Below are 23,747 nucleotides of genomic sequence, written 5' to 3'. Positions count from 1 at the left end.
TTTTCTCAAACCTCCTCATACAGGTTCGACTTACATTAATGAAATTCCTACCAAGTGTTTTCATGGATGCCATGAGAGACAACCCTGAAGCTGCTGTACATATTTTTGAAGGAACCCATGAAAATCCTGAGTTAATTTGGAATGATAGTTCCAGAGATAAAGTGTCCACAACAGTGAGAGAAATGATGCTAGAGTAAGTAAAGACACGCGTAGTAACTGACGGCCTTCGGGTAAAGTCATCTAGAAGGGCAGATTGTTTTTGCTTTGTCGCCTCTCAGAGACTTATTCTAAAGGTGAATGAAAGGTGTCCTGTGACTGAAGTTTGATTTCTCCCCTCTCTTTTCTCCCCCAAGGCACTTTAAGAACCAGCGAGACAACCCTGATGTAAACTGGAAGGTAAATATACTTTTATTCAGAGAAAGAAATTTTATATTTTACTGTATTTTTTGTAGATTTTTTTTGGGGGAGGGGGTATTTTTTTAAATTCCTGCTGAGTCGGTTTAATGCCAACTTGTTAGATACTTTGTCATTAAGACACTAAGATATTCCCCAGGAAAATTAGGTTTTAAGCATAAAAATTGGAATATTCATTTTTAAAGTAATTAACTAATCAAAGCACCTTTTCTTAATTTTATTAAGAGACCATAGAACTTATAATTATGATTTGATTGTGTTAATGACTGTTTAAGAACTAGTTAATTTCATAAACATGTCTTTAATAGAGTTTGCATTTCTTGCTTGATGTACAGCTAATGATGATTAAGTGAGTTGATTGTGTCTTTCTCTATTTAAAGTTGCCTGAAGATTTTACTGTGGTCTTTGGAGAAGCAGAGGGTGAACTTGCTGTTGGAGGAGTTTTCTTGAGAATCTTTATTGCACAACCGACTTGGGTTCTAAGAAAACCTAGAGAATTTCTTATTGCACTACTAGAAAGATTAACTGAGCTCCTGGAGAAGAACAATCCTCATGTAAGCTTCAGCCATCAGCAAGACATTCCAAGTAGTTTCATCAGCACACTGATCGCATTTCTGTTAAAACGCCATCCTCACTGCTGTGCGTTAAAAATTGACGACCTCTTTCAGTATAGCACGCACATTTAAATTCCAGCATGCCCATTCACCTTTTGACATGTTCAGAATGAAACTCCTTAGGAAGGTGGTTATTTCCGAACCACAGTCTAGAAGATGCTATTTCTAACAGTTGTAGAAGCTCGAAAAGAACGTTGCTGCCACCCCATTTCAGTGATTTTAATTTGAAGGAGAAACCTAAACAGAAGTGTGTTCTGCTCGGGCATGTTCTTAATGCAGCTTTCCGTATATGGCAGGGATGCCCCTGTGTATAGAAATTGACGGGAGAGTAGGAACTACAGGGGTGAGCTCTGTGCCCAAGCTCAAAGCCAAGGACTGCAGGAAACAGGACGGAGAAAGTAGGCTTGGCCTTAGTTTGGTGCGCTAGAAACCCTGATAGTATATAAGGTTTTGTTCTTTGAACCTTTAAATTGAAAATGATTGAGGTACACGATTGTGGTTGAACTGTTAAACAGGCTGGCTACAGAGACAGGTGAAGAGCCTGAGCTGCCTTGTGAGAAGGTCCTGGACCGCAGTCCCTGCTTCGCCACTGACCAGCCACGTGACCTCGAGCAGTACCTCGCGACTCTGCTTCAGTTACTTCATTTTTATATGATCACAACATCTGCCCTTAAGGCTGAGGTTATGATGAGTTTTGATATATGTGGAGTACTTTGCATAATGTCTGGCACATGTCGAGTACTTAGAAATTATTAATTACTGTTATTAGTTTAGCAAAACTTGAAAAAATATTAGTATGGAAATATTTGCATATGTCTCTTCCCATAGTCATGTTTTCTATTTACTAGGATTTTTACTACGTATAGTTTGTTTAAATAATGAAATCCTCAAAGCAGAAACTTGGAAAGGGAAAAACACATTGCATTTTTCTCCTATGTCACTTTTCTCTTGGGGCACATCCCAATTTCCATGTTTATTTAAGGTGCATTATGTTATGGAGACAGATATATAGATATAGATATGTGACAGGTCTTTGTAATCCATTATGCCTGATAGAAAGTGCCTTATAGTGGCCAGATATGTTAAATAGTAGGATTTTTAATAGATATGGGGAAATCATTTCACTAGTTCTGCATTCTCCTAAATTATTGATATTCTTAAGATACCACATTTTTACAGTCCTTTGAATTCATGCCTTTTATTAAGGTGGGGAAGTTCTCCCAGGATTTGTGAATCAGTTTTCAAATATCAGTGCTTAGAATTTGTGGATCCTACTTTTGACCACCAGGTAATTGCCAAGGATGCCTAGGGCTTTGTCGGTGTTTTGTAGTTTATCTGTTTGTTTTGTACCCTCCAGGGAGAGACTCTGGAAACTCTGACGATGGCAACAGTGTGTCTCTTCAGTGCACAGCCTCAGCTGGCTGATCAGGTCCCACCACTTGGCCATCTTCCCAAAGTTATCCAGGCGATGAACCATCGGAACAATGCCATCCCTAAGAGTGCCATTCGGGTTATCCATGCCCTGTCTGAAAATGAGGTACCGATGAGCCCATTTAGTAGATTAGAGTTCTGGAACGTGTCTGTGCTCCCTCTTCCTGACTAGTGTACATTGCAGTATAAATCCCTTCCCTACTGTGTGTGCGCCTTTCTGCATATGAACCACATGGTACTGTAACAATTCTTAACCCAGTTTAAGTGATATAATTAATAGGAGACTGAGTTTGACTCAGTCCATTACTAAACTTGAACTGAATGTAGGTTTTTCATATGTTTTATTATGATATTTACTATATAAAATATTGCTACTCTATAAGTAACCTTCTCTTTTTGGGCACTTAGCTGTGTGTTCGAGCTATGGCATCTTTAGAGACCATTGGTCCACTGATGAATGGAATGAAAAAGCGTCCAGATGTTGTTGGTCTGGCCTGTGAAGCAATTAATCGAATGTTTCAGAAGGAGCAAAGTGACTTAGTAGCACAAGTAAGTGACTTTCTAGATTCAGCACTACTTTAGGAAAGCAAAAACACCAAACGAATAGATTTTTTACTTAGCACAGCTTGGTTTCCCTGACTTAGGTTTGGCAGAGAGGTAATTTGTGAGTTTGTACATAAATGATTTTATATTTTATACACACACATACACAGGCACAGGTATGTGTATACACAAAGAGAAACGGGGGTCAGCTGCCAAAAATCTTATGTCAGAGTGCTTTTGTGATGTTTCAATTTCCATTTAAAGTTTTGGTTATGTACTCAGCATTTATCCTTAGCTTGCTTTGTAAAATTTGCTTCATCCTCTTTGGAAAGATTCATTCTATTTATTCTTTCCTTGTTTCTTAACTCATGTATAAAAAACATGTCAAGATATTTATTATCCTTTTCAGAGACCACTGACCTAATGAAAGTAAGACATGGTGGTTACGAATGTAGAATAGACCGACACTGAAGGAACAAAAAACAATAAATTTAAACACTATTGTGTTGGTGATTTTTCTAAAATATAACTCTTAACTATAACTGGGTCACTCTTTATCATAAAACCCTTCAGTGGTTTCTCATTACCTGTCAGATGACAAGTGACACCTGACATCCTTAGCCTGAAACAAGGTCCTGCATCTTTATTATCTGGTCCTCCTATTCTCCCAGCCCCGTTTCCTCTCAAATCTCCTCTCCCACCCACCCGAACCCTCACTTAGGCAGGTTAGGAGTACTGGGTACATCTCAGGGAGGTAAGTGGATGGATGTTCTGACATTCACAGTTGAATTGGCTTGGAGGGTTGTTGTATTGGAAAGACCGTGAGCTAGTTCTACCACTTGATGGCTCTGTGACCTCAAGCATGATACTTAACTTTCTCATGCTCTGATACCTCATCTGTAAAATAAACTTATGACTACCTCACAAGGTTGTTAGGAGAATATCTGTAAAAAGGTACACTCACTAAACGTTAATTACTTCCACCTCTTCCCTTTGAGTTTCAGAGTGGGCATTGAAAGTTGTGATACCCCGAGTATTATCTAGCTTTTATTAGACCGATAGGAACTGTATGGTAAATGCAAAGGTTTTAAGAAAATGTGAACAAAGTATGAAGATACTTTATTGTGTCCCATTAGTATAGTGTCATTAGACTGCTCCCAGGATAGTGGCCAAAAGCTCAGCTTCTCCACCTTGTAGGTCTAGACACAGATTCAGTCACTGCCTGGCTCTGTAACTGTCCACGTTTTCACCCTCCATGCATTGATTTTTCCTTCACTGACAATAATTGTGCCTACATCACTGGGTGTTGGGAGGATTAATAAAATAATCAGTGTATAGCATTTCAAACAGTTGATAGCTAAGAATAAAATGTTAATAAGAATGTCATCATCTTTAGATACTAAAATAAAATCTCTATCTGGAATTAAAAGAAAGCAGATTGCCCTCTTCCAGGTATGGCCTGGTGGTAAAATGATTTCTTCAGTGGATGGTTCACTTTTTTTTTCAGCATGTGTACATGTTTAATATTGTCCTTTAGGCTCTGAAAGCAGATTTGGTCCCATACCTATTAAAATTACTTGAAGGGATTGGCCTTGAAAACCTGGACAACCCAGCAGCCACTAAGGCTCAGATTGTTAAAGCGCTCAAGGCAATGACTCGAAGCCTGCAGCACGGAGAACAGGTGAGTCTGCACAGGCTCCTTTATCTGACGGTTACAGCAAGGTCTTCTCAAAGCCAGGGGCCTCACCATAGGTGATCCATGCGTCTCTGCTCAGCCTCCGCTTACAGGTGTGGTTCTGTTGGCTGTAATTGGAGCAGATCACGAGAGCAAGGATGGACTAGCATAGCTGCCTCATAGCCAGTGGAAAAACAACAAACCATATATTTAAGGAGTCACCTAGGAGCCTTCTTTTTCTGGATAGAGATAGCACATTGTTCATTTCGGGAAGAAAAATGCCGAAATTCTTCAGCATTGAAGAATATTGAGCAGTTAGTGCTGGTTAAGATTAACATTCAAGTCTAGGAGTTGGTTAGTGATAATTGCATTCATTAGCCATCCCTTGATGCCATTTTAAAAGAGAGAGACCTTCGTTTTAGTTTCATTGCCTTTCTTCAGTAGCACTTATAAATAAAGTGTTGGTTTTCTTTTTGTTGTGACTTAGATAGTCATGTGTTTTCAGCTGCATGCATATGCTGATTTCAAGCCAGTTTAGTAATTTAATTTTCTTTTTTAGTTTCATTCGTTATGTTGCTTCTGAGAAGTTCCTCATTCAGTGACACTGTATAGCCCTATCTACGAGTACTCTCTTTTTTTAATTGAAATGAAATTTACATAACAAAGTTAATCATTTTAAAGTGAAGAATTAATTGGTTTGTAGTATTACAAATGGTTTGTAGCATTAACAATGTTATATAACCACCACCTTATCTAGTTCTCAAAAGGAAACTACACATAAAGCAATTACTCCCTTTTTCCCTTCCCCCCAGCCTCTGACAGCCACCACTCTTGTTTTCTACGAATTCTATTTCAGATATTTCATATAAATGGAATCATGCAATATGTGACCTTTTATGTCTGGCTCCTGTCACTTAGAATGTTTTCAAGGTTCCTCTATGTTGTAGTGTGTACAGTATCTAGTGCTTCATTCCTTTTTAAGGCTGAATAATATTCCATTGTGTGTATATGCCACAGTTTGTTTATCCATTCATCTGATGAATATTTGGATTGTTTCTACCTACTAATGTTCTTTTATAGGTTTAAATTGACTTAAAGTTTTCCTTTAGCAAATACATTGGGTTGTCGGAAAAGTCATGACGTATTTTTTCTCTGTTTTTCATTGCAAAAATGCGTCATGACTTTTCCAACAACCCAGTACTCACTGTGTTTGTGTGTCCATTGTCCTGTTAGTATCTTCTTCTGAGCAATTAAGTGATTAAATTAAAGAAGAGAGGCAGCATATTTGCTGCAGTCGTTAACTACAGGTGTATGTAGTTTTTAGGGGGGTTTTGCCTATGTGTATTCTGAATGCCCAGCACAGCCACTCCTGTGGACCACATGCAGGCAACTGTCTTCCCTTTCACCTGCCTCGGGGTTCCTGCTGCTGAAATTAGCAGAGTAACCCACGCAGGGGTAGGAAGTGTGATAGGACCTCCTCCTCCGCCTCACAGTCAATCTCTTGCACTGTCGCCTCTTTCCAGGGTTGGGACAAGGAGTCTCTTGGACTCAGTGGCGCCCATGTGTATCTCTACTTAAGCACTAAATTATCTGGCGCTATCTCCTCCTAGACTGTAAGCCCTTCAGAGGCAGGCTGTCTTTCCCATCTTTGTGTCTTCTGTGTATGCCACATGTGAGGGGCTCAGTAAATATTTGATATGAACATTGATACAAGATACTAAGTTGGAATTTCCTAAGCTTTAAAATCCATGTGACACAGAAAGAAATATGTCTTTCATCTTAGGCTAGTACACATTTACACACACACATTCTTTTTTTGTGTGTGTATAATATATATATCACAGAACAATACCATTTTACATGTAATACTCTGCTTTCTATTAAATTAACCTAATTTATTTTTTCAAGCGTGTTGGTCACAACCCTCTTAATGGATTACATACACTTCTACGGGTCACCACCCATAATTTGAAAGACTGCTGTAACTTTTAACTTGAGTTTGCAGCATTTTCTCGCCAAACTCCTTCCGAGCCCACACCACACTGTTAGTCAGTTGTTACTATCACAAGAAAATCTCCCCGCCCAAATTGCATACAAGTCAGTAAATTATAGGTTCAAATAATAAAGGAATAGAGACTACGTTTAGAGGGAAGACTGCTGGGGACTTCTTTAGGTCTGGTTTAATGAAGTGTACCTGGTGTGGAGTATTTGATGAATGCGAGGTCTCATCCCATCTTTGAATCACTCCTTAGCTGGCCTTCTTCCTTTTGTCTTGGAAGTTTGCTTTTTCTCTTTAGTTCCATCTTCCAACACCTAGTCCTTAATTTACTTATGTTCAAAGATTTTGTTTTACTTCCCTAGGTGAATGAAATCCTATCTCGTTCTTCAGTCTGGAGTGCCTTCAAAGATCAGAAACATGATTTGTTTATTTCTGAGTCACAAACAGCAGGATACCTCACAGGTAAACCACACCTAATTGATTACCTTAAGGCAGCCTTCCTTTTGCCCTGACTAGACTGAAAGTAGCACTTAGAGGGTTTTGCTAGAGTACTAGCGACCTGTCCTGGTGGTGCAGCAGGCCTGCTGGAGACCTCTGGCTTTAGCCCGGGACAGCTTGTGAACTGCTGTTGTGTTGAATGTGTGCTGACTGAAACAGGGACCCTGCTCAGTTTTGATCCAATCAGTGGTGTCATAGGTTATATTTGGATCATGGCTGTATTAAAATGTTTATCTTGAACATGTGAAAATTGTGGAGAAATACCTACTCAGAAAGAAGTTATCAGAAATGTGATAGTATTGTTCCATTTCCATTAAAGTAACAGGTTGAAGTTCCAAATAGGTATGTGAAATATTTTTCTTCTAAGTTTCCAGTGATTAACCTGCAGTTTTGCTAAATATTTGGGGATTGTCCTCTCCTGGAAGGAAATACAAGTGTGTGGGTACCATAAAGAAAAGGATGCTTTATTGCTTAGGGATCAAAAGAGAATACAGTTTTAAAGCTCAGGACATTTGTCCATTTGACACACTAATTGCATACTAATTTTAGAATTCTAGTTCTCCTATTGGTTTCTGTTTCAAAAGCAAGTCCCAGCATTCTGTTGCTGTTTGCTAGTGATGAAATGTATTCTCTGGCATAAAAGTTTCAGCTGAAATTAACCTTAGAAATATGAGGTGGTTCTTGCCGTCTGCCTGAAATTGTAGCACAGTTGACCCTGAACAATTTGAACTGTGTGCGTCCACTTACAAGTGAATTTTCCCAAGTGATCCACGCAGTTCAAACCCATGTTCAAGGGTCAACTCCAAGGTTGGGGATCCACGTATGAGGAGTGCCGACTGTAGTTACAAGCAGATTTTCGACTGCATGGGAGGTCAGTGCACTTAACCCCCACATTGTTCATGGGCCAACTGTATATTTAAAAATGTCAGCTTTGCTGTGTAGATGCCTGACCAATGTGCTATACACCTGAAGCTGAAGTAGAATAATATTGAATGTCAACTACAGCTAAATATATAGGCATATATAGTCACAACAGGTGGAGTAAAGCATAGGAAATATAGCCAATGGTATTGTAACAGCTATATAAGATGTCAGAGGGTCAGTAGCTTGCGGGGTGGATTATCACTTTATGAGGGGTTTAAACATCTAGTATGTTGCTTTGTACACCTGAAACGAATAAAAAAAAAAAAGTCAGCTTTGCAGTCTCCTCTACCCAGAGATGATGTGGGTAAATTGAGAGGAAAAAAATTACCCAGCATTTCTCATATCCGTGTGATTGTTTTAATAACCCTGATTGCCAGTACAGAGGTTTATAAGTCATGAAGACTAAATCATGAATATTAAAAAAATAGGGACTTCAGAGAAAGTTTTGTTTGGTGTTAATTTTAGACTCGGTTGTGACACTACTATTTTTTCCTTCACTGTGACCACTTTAATATTAATCCACTAAAATTTATAATCAGAGCCCTAAAATTTATAAACCTGGTGCTTTGGGTGCTGGTCACATGTGTACATTGAGAGCACAGTGCCATATTATGTTTCCCCTGTTAATTTTTCCATCCCTGCCCTGTGATTTCTATGGAGAGAAATACCTGGAATATGGACTTAGTCCATTCCTTATCTTTCAAATTTGGGGTAAAGCTGTAGCTTCTAAGTAAAAGTACATTATTAGCACACTAAAAACTTTACCTCTTGAGGCTTTTTCCAACACTATCCATAATACCACATTTTGTGGCATTACATTCGTTACTTTGTAAGGATGTCATGATTGGAAAAATCTGCCTTATTTTTTCTAGCTATTAGTAAACTTACTTAAAATTTGGCCCCGAAGGATAGTAAAAACATAGATTATAAGCTTCCCTATTGGGAGGCCTCTTCTCATCCTTTTTGTTCTTCGTGGTATTGAGCATTGGTTGACTTGACTTGAGGGAATAAAAGACTGCAGGTGGTCCTTGACTTACTGACAGGCTGTGGGCCAAAGGATCTGTGGTTAGAATACAGGAGAGAGGGATTTATCTTCAGAGACCCAGACTTCCCTTAGAAATCATTGTGGTCCTCACCTCCATCAAAATTCCCTGAACTATAGAAAAATTGCAGGGAGTGAAGATGCCTGTCTACCTTTCCTTTTACTTGGATCCCTGGGGTCGCTGCTTAAATGAGGGTCTGAGAATCAGCTGTGATGAATTGTAGGGCATGGAAAAGGGTTAGGGAAGAAGAAAGTCTGGCGTTTACAAATTTCCTCACATCCTTGGGCCTGGTCAAGGGGCAGCAAGTTTCCCACAAAGCCAGTTACGGGGGTGATGGCATAAATCTCAACCTGGAAAGGGCCTGGCCATTCCGAAGGCCATTGCTGAAGCCTGCTGCCATGTTAACATGGGACAGTCTGGACTAGCTCCGAGCTGTGTTGTCACTGAAATTGTCCAATTCTTAGCACACCATCCATCTGGGATGTTCTTTTCTTGAGATACTAGTAGTTAGAGAAGATTTTCCCATCAGCTCTGTTCTGTCCTGTTTGAAAGGATTAACTCTGAAGAGTTAGTCTTGCCAGTTGGGTTGATGTGTACTTACTGCTTGGGTTGCCAGGTGTGTGTGTGTGTGTGTGTGTGTGTGTGTGTGTGTGTGTTTGAGTTTTTCCATTGATGTATGTGTCACGTATTTGATAAAAGGGGCATGTACTTCTAATAATGGTAAAATCGCATTGTGTGGAACTCTGTGGAAAGTATACAATGTGCTAAATCGGAATGTTAACTTTACCCCTCCCTCCCCTCAATCATGAGAAGATTCACATTGTACCCAGCTCCTCTCTAATCAGTTTGCAAATGAAATCAGGTTCTGTGAGAATACACATCACCAGCCCTTTCTTGTAACTGACACCTGTGGGTGAGTTTGACAAGTAAGTGGATTTTGTTTAGGAGATGGGGAACAATAAAAGAAAGTTATTACTATTTCAAAATAAGATGAGAAATGTCCAAAAATTCATTTGATTTTCCTCTCCCTGGCTGCTGAGCAAATGTCGTTCAGTCACGTGTTCAGAATTTGGGGTAAAAATTAAAAAATGTCCTAGGCAGGATTACTCCGTGTTGATAAATTGGGATGAGACTGCCTCGAATGAGGCTGGTCTCTAGCCTGGGATATTGTTTATTTTTGTGGTGATGCTTATCTAAAAGTGCCTGGTGGAATTTTACCCGGAATGCTGATAAGCTGTGGTTGTTCATTGTCCAGGGCCCTGAGTTGTGTAGCCATTTATTAGGTTCTAGAAGAGCTTGGTGCTGACAAGTTCAAGGCCCTATTAAAATAATTTCAGCAATGAAAATCTGCAAGTTAAGTCATCTAGAAAAATCAGTGGAGAAAGAAGGGACAGAGACAGAAAGAGAAGCTGGCCAAAATGAAGGTGCTTTTAGGAGCTAGAATTGGAGGCGAAAACTGGACATTGTTTATTTAATTAGAGGCATGTGGAATACTTAACTTGGTTTTCTAAAATCATTAAAGGGAGAGAGGGTGTAATTCTTGGACCTCTCCTCAAACCTTAGTTCTTTGCAGACTTCGTTTTTATTACATTTTCCTTTTCTTTTTACTCCTGTCCAAGACGACACAGTGTGAGTGATGTTAGAAAAGAGTCCCTGAGGTCAGTGTCAGTTTATTGTAGGCGTTGGCTGCTAAAGCGGGGCTTCCTTTTTCTGTTTTCCCCGCTGAGAATCCCATGTTCATTTTCACCACAGCCATACTTCCTCTACTCCATCATGGCGGCCAATTCCGTTTTGTGGTATTCCTTGTTAATTTTCCATCTTTTCTCATTCTTTTTAAGTCTGACAGGCTAGCACGCTGTTGCCACATGCCGCATTTTGGCAACTCCTTCCTCCCACTGTTCTCTGGAGAACACAACTGTGCTCTGCCATCCTAATGACCGTGTACCTTCTGGCTGCTAGAAACCAGACACGTCCTCAGGGAGAGGCCAGGGTGTGAGGGAGAGAGCATCTCAGACTTCATTGCAGAACTATCCAGGGATTGATTTGTCCTTTCTAAAGAGGCAAATAGTAGGGCCAGAATATTCTGGATAATCCTTCGAGGCCCATTATTTCACAATTGAGAAGTTCCCAAACTTGTTCATTTCACAGTTCCCTTAATATCTTAGTGATTTTTTTTTCATGTACCTCCAGGCAAAAAGAAACCCTACTAGTTAAGCTTAAGTAGTCATGTCCAACTTAAAAGTTGTTTGTGTGGTGTCTGGTAGATACCTCTGTGTTTCTCAAATTTCAAATATCCCGCAGAGCCCCTGTGAATTTGTGCCGGGGTGCCTCTGCATAGAGTTTGAGAACTGCAGCCTTAGTCCATTTTCTATGTGTAACTTTCATGATTTGGGCCCATAATCTACTTGTTTGATGTGAACCAAGTTGAGCCCACAGTCAGAAGTGCTCAGGAACTATACCAGTGTGGAGTGTTTGGGGGTTTATTCCTGAGGGATACATCTTTGGTGAGATTTGCTTGATAGTTCCCTGGTAATCTTGCTGCTGCCTCAGGTTCAAAGGTTGGTGGGAAGTGATATATAACAGGGTGGCGCTGTGGCTTTGAACCATGTTGTTGGAGCTGGGTATGTTGACCAGATGGTCTTTTTCCTGAGCCGTCTGTGGAAGGCCTGGCGTCCTGATTGGTGGAAGGCAGGGGTTGATAGATGCAGGCTCATGGGGCCTTCAAAAGGGAAAATCTTTTTTCTAAGTTTCATGAGTTCACGGTTTCGAGTGCTTGGCGCACTCTGAGGCAAGTCACAGCTTATGCAGGCTGAGTTGTCTCTGGCCATGTAACCACACGCTAGATGCACGTGTGTCTGCTCAGCGGTACAAGCCATGTCACATCCTCGATGCAGGTGCTTGAAGGTGAAAAACAACATGATCTGAATTGTGCCCCTTTTGTCCTACATCAGTTCCTGTTGTGCCTTAGCCTTCATCAAACTGCCCTGCGGTTGGCATTGTGTCACAACTTCCCTTGCTGCTTATATTTCTTTTTTTCCCTTCAGGTGTCTCTCCTTCCCTTCTAACTGGCAGCAGCCCCCTTCACCTCAGGAGCGGGCTTTAGATCCGCTCTGCCAGGCAGCTTGCTAACTTCTGTGTAGCTCTCTGAAGCAGGTAGAGAACCATTTTGCTAAATGCATGCTGCTTCCTGCCTTTCCAGCCCTAACCCTTCAATGTTCCTTAGCTGTTTGCCTTGTTTTCTACAATGTCAGCTGAAAGTATTGCTCAGTATGTAGTATTACGCTACAGTGTCTCTTGCGAGTACTCTGTACAGTTTGTGCAGTGATTCTAAGATGTAATGAAATGTCTCTGCTATGTTTAAGGTAAACTAGAGGAGCCAAAGCCACTATATGCTCATAGAACGCATCTTGCTAAATGCTGGCATGTAAGCATTTCTATGCAATAGAAACTTATACTCAAGGAAGGCATATAAAACTAAAATATTGATACCTTGTCCCATAACATTCTTGTTTTGACCTATGACGTGTCCAGAACCTTCTTTTTCTTTCTGAGACCTTGGTGTAGCAACCCTTGTTCATTTGGTGTTACTTGTTAAAACAGCATTGCTTTGCACCAGATGAAAATAAGTTAACTTGACGGATAGAAGTGTTTTTGTTGGGAATGTCATCAAGTATGGTGATTGGAGGGGCTGACTGAGCTTAGAATTTCTTTCCTCTGTTTGTTCCCATTTTTTTTTTTTTTTTTGACATAGCTATCCTCCAGTGCCTAGGATTTTCTGAAAGTTTAAACTTCCCAGATGTGAGAAGGGAAATTGTTTCCATATTTCCACAGCAGTGTTACTGTCCAGCATAAATTTAGAAATCATTTTTAACTTTGTCATATAGTAAAGGCAAACTATGAAAATGGTGTTATGTAGGTGTTTGTTAAGGTTTCGTTGTACATTCAGATAATTCTAATAGCTGGTCAGTTTCTTACAATGGGGTACTTGATAAGGTTCTGCATTTTTATGGTCAGTGTTTTCTCATGACTCTGCTCTTTAGAAGGTGTGTGTTTTCCTCTGTCTCTTGCAGGACCTGGAGTTGCTGGCTACCTTACTGCAGGGACATCCTCGTCAGTCATGTCTAACCTGCCGCCCCCTGTAGACCATGAGGCAGGCGACCTTGGCTAACAGACTTGAAACATTTGTGCGAGACAGTGAACGCTGAAAGGCCAGCCAGTGCCCGGTCCACATTCCTCCAGCTGATACGTTGAAACAAACTCTTAACTGCCTTTCTCCTGGTTTCATGACAGTGTTATTCCTTTTTCTATAAATATATTTTTATTTAGGAAAAAAGTCAGTGATTCTAATTGTATCACGTGATAAGAAAGCACTCTGTGGATCAACCTAAGTGGGTACACAAGAATTTTTTTTCTTGATGTATGTAAGCACATTTTGTTCCTTTATATCTGTTTACAAGACTGTGAATCAAAAAGACAAAACTCCTTCCTAGTTTTTATAATGTTTTTTGAATTAGCGTAAACTACAGCATACAGAAATTGGGCTCCGTCACTTGTTCGTGGCAAAGGGTGTTTCCCTCCTGCATTGAGCCTCCGTGGCTGTCCTCTTCCCACGTCGAACACTATTAGCTTTCGTCCCTGCATCTGTTCACTGGTGTCCTGTCCTCGGCCATTAACCTCCCGAGAGCTCACAGTACACATCGGTACGTATAACTGGCTTTACCAAATTAAGTGAAAAAGGAGCTTGTGCAAAAAATTTTAAAAACAGATGTCAAGATGTTATGTAAGAGATTAGTGTAATTGTGAAATGTTCTATACATTATCAAATATATAAAGCTTTCTATATTGAATGTACATTATACAGATCATTCATATGTGTACATAAAATTTTAAAAATAAAGGGAATTGACTGCTTTGTTAATGAGATATATTTGTTCTAGTTTAATTTTTTTTCCCTTTTGAAGACTCATATCTTTATTTCTAAGACAGATTTAGTCGTGGTGGTCAACACAGATTTTTACCTCAAGTTCGCAACTCTTCATACAGCCAGCTACACTGACATATCTTATCATTCCTAACCCCAGTAATATTTTGGCCACATCTAAATTTCCAGAAGCAGATAGCATCTCATTTATTTACCATACAGTATTCATGAATGGGTCAAGCTGTTAATAAATAATGTGTGTGATATTAATTCCAGTATTTTTAAGGGGAGAGAGATTTAAAGAGTGAGAGAATATTTCAGATAACACAGATCTCAGCACATTGGTCTTCTAGTATAATTACAAACTATGAGAAAATACAAACATGAAATATTTACAAAAACTTAATAAAGAATGAGGAAATACCCAAGCCTCCAAGTTGCTTTTGAAAACAAGAATGAAGTTTATTCCATAGTTGATATGTAGAAAGAGCTAGAATGGAGACATTCCTATCTTAAATTGCTAATTTAAAATTTTTCACCAGTTTTATCATCTCTGAAAGATTATGGAGTAATACACCCATGTAAGTATTTTAATAGAGAACTGTGGTTTTAGTTTCTAGACAATACTTTGTCATAAAAGTATGCTCACTAGAAGAGATTATAAGAGTTAACTCGGGAGTGGGTACTTAAGAGAGCATAAATCAATACTGGAATATATTTCCTTTAAATACTAAGAGAGCATGAGTGTTGTGAATATTTGTATTTAAAGTTCCATTTAAACTAATATACAATCATTGATATTTGAATACCAGTAATAGCTAATCGTTACTGAATATTTACTGTATGCAAAGCATCGTATAAAGTGTCATACATGCATAACCTCATTTAATCCTCAGAGCAAACCTATGGGTTTGATAATGATACAATTCCCATCTTCCAGGTAAAGAACATCGGGCTTAGAGAGGCAAAGCAACTTACCAAAAGTCATACAAATAGTAAGTAACAGAGTAAGAAATCAAAACTATTTTTACTTTACACCACGATCCTAAGATAGCAGCGATCCTAAGATAGCAGCCACAATCCTAAGATAGCAGCGATCTCAAGCAGGTGGAGGTGCCTGGGGAAACAGGGTTTTGTTTTTAAATATTTTTTACTATAAACTCAAATACAGATACAGAAAATCTCACTGAACAGGTGAGTGCAATGAGACATTACAAGGCAAATCACCCTTGAGACCACCCCCCAGGTCAAGAACTTGGCCAGCTTTCCCCGAAGTCCCTCCAGGTATCCCCATCAAAAGCATAGCCCCTCCCTCCCTCCAGCAGTGACCACTTGTCCGACACTTCTTCGTGTTCCTTCAGAATTCATCACCCAAATGTGCATACCTAGACGTTAGAGTTTAGCCTTACCCCTTTTCTTTTTTAAATATGCCTTTGAGTTTTTTAATCTTCTGGCTCCCCCTCTATCCCTTTCCCTGCAATTTGTCTGTTGAAGACCCCAAGGTCATTTGATGGTTTCCCCATAGTCTAGAAGTTGTTGATCACACACCCTCATGGTGCAATGCAGCTTGTTCTCTTGGTGTGGCGGCCTGGTTAGACTCAGGCTCCAACACTTTGGCAAGACTAGAGGGGTGCTGGGTTCTTCTGTCGGGCGGTGCATCGCGTCTGTTGTCAGGTTAATAGCGATGTTAATAGTGATGGAAGCTCAGTGTGTCTAGATCCATTCGTACATTGGGAGTTACAAATTGCTGTTCTGATGCTCTTTCACTTATTAACTGTAATATCTCTAAATGTACCACTGGGTAACAAATAGCATATAAAGAAACGCTTCTCTTTATCTGCTATTTGTTACCTAGTGGCACATTTCATATGGGAAAGGCAGTATAAGGGCTTAATTCATTGCCTTATCAGCTTACAAAATAGCAAATTTGCTCCCTGTCATCCTCTGAAGGTGACCAGTTTGCTTTATTGTTTCATTAGCACCATTATTATAGTGTTTTTTAGTATCATAGATTTAAACATATTTGATGTGTTTCAATCGGTAGCAATTACAGTTGATCCTTGAAGAACATGAACTTGAGCTGTGCTGGTCCACTTATCCATGAATTTTTTTCAGTAAATGAGGATTTTTTAGAAATATGTGACAATTTGAAAAAACTCGCAGACAAACTATGTAGCCTAGAAATATTGAAAAAAATTTAAAAAAAGGTATGACATGAATGCATAAACTGTAGGTATCTATTAGTCTTTTAGTTACTACCATGAAATAGCCACAAATCTATTATAAAAAGTTAAAATTCATCAAAACTTACGCACATAAACGGACTGTACATGACACTACTTGCAGTCCAGAGAAATGTAAGCAAACGTAAAGATGCAGCATTAAACCATAACTGCATATTAACTGTAGTACATACTGTACTGTAATAATTTCGTAACCTCCTCTGTTGCTATTGCGGTGAGTTCGTGTTGCAAGTATCCACTTAAAATGCTGTGTGACTCTAATCTCTGTGTGAGCAGTTCATCTCTCCAGTAGATTGCATATCACAGTGAAAAGTGATCTCAGATTCTCACGTATTTTTCGTGTTTAGTGCAATACTATGAACCTTGAATAACACCAGGGAAGTACCACTAGTGATGCTAGAAGTGCTCCCAAGAAGCAAAGAAAAGTCATGACCTCATAAGAAAAGTTGAATTGCTTGATATGTACTGTAGATCGAGGTCTGCAGCTATAGTTGCCCATCATTTCAAGATAATTGAGTCCAGTGTAAGAGCCATTATAAAAAAGCAAAGGAAATTTGTGAAGCTGTTATTGCAGCTATTTTAGCAGGCACAAAAACAGTGAAATACTTTTTTATCTAGTATTGAAAATGCAGCTATTATGTGAGCACAGTATTGCTATAAGAACGGCATACCTATAGACTAATTGGTTAGAGAAAAATTGAAGTCATTATATGACAACTTAAAGGAAGGTGAAGGTTCTAACACTAGAGAATTTAATGCCAGCAAAGGATGGTTTGATAATTTTAGAAAGTGGTTTGGCTTAAAAAATGTCCAGATAACAGGAGAAGCAGCTTCTGCCAACCAAGAGGCAGCAGACACGTTACCAGGTGCAATTACGAAAATCATTGAGGGCCAGCTGAGTGGCTCAGTTGGTTAAGAGTTGGCTTGGGAGTGTGGGCTCTGAGCAGCAGGGCCGCCGGTTTGGTTCCCACATGGGCCAGTGACGCTGCACCCTCTACAGCTAAGATGGTGAACAACAGCTCGACCTGGAGCTGGGCTGCCATGAGTCACCAGCGACGACGTAGGCTGAGGGGCTGCAGTGGGCTCCCGTGAGCGGCCGTCCAATGGCTGGAGACTGATCTGCCTCAGCCGGAAAGAATGCAATGATCACGATACCAACATGGGCCAGTGAAGCGACGTCCTCCATAACTGGACTGAAGAACAAAAGGACAGCAACTTGTCTGTTCCCCTTCCCCGATTTCCCAACGCTGTTCCCTCCCCCAATTTCCCAATAAAATCTTAAAAAAAAAAACTCATTGTGGAGAAAGGATATCTGGCTGACTATGTTTTTAATGAAGACAAAAGTGCCCTATTGGGGGAGGCGGGGAATACCACAAAGGACATTTATCAGTAAGGAAGAGAAGCGAGCACCAGGATTTAAGGCAGGAATGTATAGGCTAATTATGTTGTTTTGTGCAAATACAGTCAGGTTCATGACTCACTGCCCTTTTCTATAAAGCTGCTAACTCCTGAATCTTGAGAGAAAAGATAAACACCAGCTGCTAGTCTTTTGTACAAGAAGGCTTGGACAGTGAGAACCCTTTTCTGGATTGGTTCCTTTGATGCTTTGTCCCTGAGGTCAGGAAGCACCTTGCCAGTAGACTGCCTTCTGAAGTCCTTTTGATATTGGACAGTGCCCCTGGTCACCCAGAACCCCATGAGTTCAACACCAAAAGCATTGAAGTGGTCTACTTGCCCCCAAACACAAGGTCTCTAGGTTAGCCCCTAGATCAGAGGGTGATAAGGACCCTTAAGGCTCATCACACAGGGTGCTCTATGGGAAGGATTGTCAGTGCTGTGGAAGAGAGTCCCAACAGAGAAAACATGAGTCTAGAAGGATCACACCATTGAAGATGCCATCATAGTTACAGAAAAAGCCGTGAAAGCCATCAAGCCCAAAACTACATTCCTGCTGGAGAAAACTGTCCAGATGTGCACGACTTCACAGGATTTACAACAGAGCTAATCGAGGAAATCATGAAAGAGACTGTAGTTATGGCAGAAAAGGTGGGGCGTGAAGGGTTTCAAGATATGGACATTGGAGGGCCAGCCGAGTGGCATGTTGGTTAAGGGTTGGCTCTGAGAAGCAGGGCCCCAGTTCGGAAACCACACGAGGGCCAGTTACCCTGCACCCTCTACAGCTAAGATGGTGAACAACAGCTTGACCTGGATCTGGGCTGCCGTGAGTCGCCAGCAATGGCGTAGGCTTGCAGTGAAGCTGCAATGGGCTGCCATTAGCTACCATGAGTGGCTGGCAGCCAGCATGAGCAGCTGGCAGCTGGCAGCCAGCGTGAGCTGCCAAGAGCCACTGTGAGCAGCCGTCCAGTGGTCGGCGACCAATCTGCCTCACCTGGGAAGAGCGCAATAATACTAACATGGGCCAGTGAAGCAACATCCTCCACAACTAGACTGAAGAACAAAAGGACAGCAACTTGTCTGTTGCCCTCCCTGATTCCCCAGCACTGTTCCCCTCCCTGAATTCCCCAGTAAAATCTTAAAAAAAAATAAAAAAAGATATGGCCATTGGAGAAATTCAAGAGTTAAGAGACACTGCACCAGAAGAATTAACAGCAGACAACTTGATAGAGACGAGTGCTTTTGAACTAGTGCCAGGCATGAAGAAGAAGATTTAGAAGAAATAGTGCCAGAAAACAAACTCATTTTACAACCTGGCAGAAGGGTTCTGATTATTCAAGACTTTTTTTTTTTTAATGGCATGGACCATTCTATGATATGAGCACTGAAAGTAAACAGTAGAAGAAATGATACTGTTTGGAAACATTTTTAGAGAAACGAAAAAGCAAAAAAGTCAGACAAAATTGTGATGTATTTTCATCAAGTTACAACGAATGTGCCTGCCTGTCCCGCCTCCACTTCCCCCTCTTCTGCCTCTGCGACCCGAGACAGCAAACCCGACTCCTCAGCCTATTCAACATGAAGACGACAAGGATGAAATCCTTTATGGTGCTCCACTTCCACTTAACGAACAGTAATCAATCAATCACGCCATAAGGTTAATAAACGTATGTTGTGTATGCATGTGTCTTCATGCAAAAATCTAGTAACTGTATGACAAATTATGACATTGTTGTGTCATCATTATCGCCTAAGTATTCATCATGTAGAACATCATGAGCAAGACTTGTATGGAAGTAAATAGCCTGTCCTTACATAGGCGTAGGTAAGTGATACTTCATATAAAGTTAATAAGGTTAGTTTTACTGTTTTGTGATTTTGCTTTCAAAGAATTACATTAACATACAGCTTGCTCCTCTCTCTCTAATTGGAGAAACTGCGTATCGGCCTATCATCACAGGTAAGTGGTTTTTAAAAATATAACAATGTTCCCAATGCTGTATTATGAATGACTAATACTGTATGTCATAAAAATGCTATAACAATTCATTCATTAATGTATAGGCTATCCTGTGAAACGATCCTATCGATTACACGAGGCTTCCATAAAGCAGTCATACTGCTGCTGCTTCATTATCTGCGTGTGAATCGTTATATCTGTAAATAACTGAATTTGTTTTTCACATTATCTTTTCATTTTGATGTCAAGTGTTAGTAATACATATGACATCTCCAGTGTTTTGTATCATGTAAGACAATATTGATGTAGGTACTGACAGATGATTCATTCTGTAAACAGATGATGTAAACTTACGATATTGATACAGTACTGTACCATAAATGCATTTTCTCATGATTTTCTCAATCTTTTCTCTTGCTTACTCTATTGTAAAAATACAGTATAATAATATACAAAATAGGTGCCCATCGACTGTTTATGTTATTGTTGAGGCTTCTGGTCAACAGCAGGCTGTTAGTAAAGCTTTTGAGGAGTCAAAGTTATGCTGGATTTTTGACTAGGGGACAGGTCGGCACCCCTAAACTTTGTGTTATTCATGGGTCAGCTGTATCTTTATAGAAGTTAAAAATGTTCCCTCTTTATCCAGTGGAAGCTTCTTCAGTCTAGTTCCTGAACCTTTTTTATTTATTTAAAAAAAATTGTTTAATGTGTTAAAATACATATACCAAAATTTACTCCCTAAACCATTTTTAAGCGTACAGTTCAGTGTTATTAAATACATTCATATTGTACAACCATCACCATTTATCTGCAGAACTTTTCGTTTTGTAAAACTGAAACTATACCCATTAAAGAATTCCCACCCCTATCTCCATCTCCCCAGCCCTGGCAACCACTGTTCTACTTTCTGTGTCTATGATTTTGATAACTCTAAGTATCTCATACAAGTGGAATCCTACAGTATTTATCATTTTGTGTCTGGCGTCTTTCACTTAGCATTATGTCTTCAAGGTTCGTCCATGTTGTAGCAAGTGTCAGAATTTCCTTTTTAAGGCTGAACAGTATCCTGTTGTATGAATATACCACATTTTTTTATCCATTCATCCGTCAATGGACATTTAGGGTGTTTTCATGTTTCAGCTATTGTGAATAATGCTACTATGAACAACAACCTCATTTAAAAATAGGCAAAGGACTTCTTTCTCCAAAGAAGATATACAAATGGCCAGTAAGCACATGAAAAGGTGCTCAGTCACTAATCATTGGGGAAATGCAAATCAAAACTACAGTGAGATACCACCTGATACCCGTTAGGATGGCTACTGTCAAAAAACAGAAAATAAATGAGGATGTGGAGAAACTGGAACCCTTTGAACTGTTGGTGGGAATAGAAAATGGTACAGCTGCTATGGAAAACAGTATGGTGGTTCTTAAGAAAATTAAAAATTAGAATTACCATATGATCCAGCAATTCCACTTCTGGTTACATACCCAGAAGAACTAAAAGTGGTCTGAAAGCAATATTTGAAAGCTGAGTTTTAATTTGGGGGGCGGGGGGTGGAGACTTTACCTGAGATTTATGTATGTGGTAATTTGCCTCGCTCCTGAAATATAAAAGTGAGGCAACGTGAGCAGGGTGACAGGAAAGTGAAAACAGGACCCCTGGCAGGGTGGGGTTGCCCGGTATGGTTGGCGTATAGGAGTTCAGGGGGAGAGAGCCCAGCCTGAGACCCAGGGAGGGGTCAGGTTGGCAGCGTCCTGAGTGCCAGGTTGAGGCATCGGCATCCAGGCCTCGTTGTGGTTCAGGAATGAGATCTGTGTTGTAAAATAGACAGCAGTGGGGTGTGATCAATTTGCTGTGTTTGTGGTGAGGGTTGTCACGTGGTACAACTCAAAGATACTGATAACACACAGCCCATCTAAGCAGCAGTGCAGGGGACACCCTGGAAATGGGCAAGAGACCACCATTGGGACCTCATCTGTAATCCTCAGTTATCACTAGATAGTCAGCTCAGGAATTCCTTTCAGGCTAGAAATTCTGTGATCCCTTTCCTGATGCTTAAATTGTCCCTTATAGGATGAAATGTCTGTACATACTCGTATGCATGCTTTATTAGAATTTGGGGTAGAGCCGTTTGAAAAAAAACATTGCAGATAAACTCAGTCTGATAGAAGCTCTTCCCCGTTAGTGGTCAGGGGAGTGTGAACAAGGAATGCAGAGATTCCTGTGGGCTTGTCTTGTCTATGCAATAAGGCTGAGAATTCTTAACCCACCTTTCACAGAGCTGCTGTGAGGATTAACTATGACTGTGAAAGGACTTTGGCAACCGTGAGGTATAACAATAGTGGGAAGCTGTTGAAGTCAGCAATGACCAACAGCAATTTTTCTCATTATCTTTATTCTTGGGCTCAGGGACAGGATGAAATAAATTCCAAGGACCTTTCAGCATACATAAAAGGGGTGTGTAATTTTTTATTGGTTTTCAAAGGTAGTCCTGTTGCTTTGTAATCCCTGACTAAAAAGTAATGATCTTGGCTCCCAACGCAGAGATGCCACAGTCTTCGGTCAACAAGACCATCTGTTTCCTACACACTGAAACTTTTCCCTTGAGTTGCTGCCTGTTTACCAGCAGATGAGGCCCAAGAGGCGAGATTTAATTTAATGACTTAAATTAGCTTTCAAATTGAGGGGAGTGCCTGACAACTGAGTTGAATGAAGAGTTCGACCCAAAACTAAAACACAGACTGTTTACACAGTCAAACCAGTCTGGTAAAGTGACATGTGGAATTTTGAGTTGCAAGTTGGATGGTTGGAAAAAGCTAGAGAATACAGAATTCCTGGGGAAGCTGATGTCTAGCGGGGCTGAAAACAACAGCAACCAGCCGCCAGCTTCCATTCCCATATGAAGAGACCAGGGCTAACACTGGCCTGCGAAGGTCCAGCGGGTAGATTGGGGGGGCGGGGAAGGGAGGCTCGCCCAGGCCTGTCAGAGGGCAGCTTCCGCGCGGCTCCACTGGGCCTCCTGGAGGACGAGTGGGCACAGCGTGCCAGGTGCTGCAATGTCCAAGAGAAGAGGAAATCTGGATTTCCATGTGAAATCAGGTTTTAACGACAGGCAATGCATTCAAAGTTTTAAACCAAGTGGACCATACAGAAAGGACCTGTGGATCAGATTTTCTGCCTCGGGAAAAAATCTGAAGTTCAGTCCCTTTGACATAAGTTAGAACGTAGTGGTTCCGAGGAATTGGATGAATATGCTTTCTCTCCAGTGAGTTAATTGCTAAATCAGTTGTGTTTTTAATGACCGAACTTTTGCAGATGGGTAGTTTCCCCATCAGGTGCACACATGCTGCTTTTATGAGGGAAGAGAGGAGGACAGGACTTCAGATAAACTCGTTACGGACCGAATGTCTGCACCCCCCCCCCGAAATTCATTTACTGAAGCCCTAACCCCCAGTGTGTTTGGAGGTGGGGTCTTGGGCAGGTATCAGGGTTGGATGAGGTCATGAGGGTGGGGTCCTCATGATGGAATCAGTGCCCTTAGAAGAAGGGATGACAGCTTGCTCTTCCCGTGTGCACCCAAGATGGCAGCTGCCTGCAAGCCAAGAAGATGCCTCAGTGCACTCTACCTTGCCAGAAACTTGATCTCAGCTTCCCAGTTTCCAGAGCTGTGAGAACATTTCCTGTGTAAGCCACCCAACCCAGCCTGAGCTGACTAATACACTCGTGCTGGCTGGAGGACCAGCAGCTGAAGGGACGGGGCAGTTTGCTCTTAGATTAGCAGGACAAGAGCTGATCGGGCCCAGAGCCACCTGACCATTGATTGAACTTGGTATAAATTCAGCTCAAGCTCCTTCAGAAACAACTGGCAGCCTGTCCTGAAGCTGGCGGCGGGCGCGGGGGTGGGGGAGGGGGTGAGCCCCCAAGGCTGGTCTGTAGCACCTGCCAAAACTGGAAATGGGCACTGGGTTAGGAGTAGGAAACCGGCTGGCTTCTGGCTCCTGTGTGTTTCTGGTTTTGTTGGTCTTTTTAAAGTATGTGTGATGGGCCGGCCGAGTGGCACGATGGTTAAGAGCTGGCTTGGGA

General features: G+C 40.9%; 1 protein-coding gene across 3 annotated transcripts in view; it reads left to right on the top strand.

The window, feature by feature from the left end:
• Positions 1 to 14,064, top strand: part of DNAJC13 (DnaJ heat shock protein family (Hsp40) member C13) — a 102,844-nt gene extending 88,780 nt beyond the window's left edge. For 2 of the 3 annotated variants that reach the window (XM_019632254.1, XM_019632253.1), the window contains 8 exons: positions 24 to 193; positions 354 to 396; positions 795 to 968; positions 2,386 to 2,565; positions 2,868 to 3,008; positions 4,540 to 4,683; positions 7,039 to 7,138; positions 13,212 to 14,064. In XM_019632254.1, the coding sequence (XP_019487799.1) occupies positions 24 to 193; positions 354 to 396; positions 795 to 968; positions 2,386 to 2,565; positions 2,868 to 3,008; positions 4,540 to 4,683; positions 7,039 to 7,138; positions 13,212 to 13,309 (1,050 nt within the window). In that variant the 3' untranslated portion in view covers positions 13,310 to 14,064. Of the gene's footprint in view, positions 1 to 23; positions 194 to 353; positions 397 to 794; positions 969 to 2,385; positions 2,566 to 2,867; positions 3,009 to 4,539; positions 4,684 to 7,038; positions 7,139 to 12,185; positions 12,295 to 13,211 lie in introns of all 3 variants that reach the window. The other variant, XR_002122727.1, reaches the window with a different exon arrangement.
• Positions 14,065 to 23,747: the final 9,683 nt, after the last annotated feature.

This window comes from Hipposideros armiger, unplaced genomic scaffold, assembly GCF_001890085.2.
Source record: "Hipposideros armiger isolate ML-2016 unplaced genomic scaffold, ASM189008v1 scaffold_1111, whole genome shotgun sequence".
Lineage (NCBI taxonomy): Eukaryota > Metazoa > Chordata > Mammalia > Chiroptera > Hipposideridae > Hipposideros > Hipposideros armiger.
This window is presented reverse-complemented; position numbering and strand designations above follow the sequence as displayed.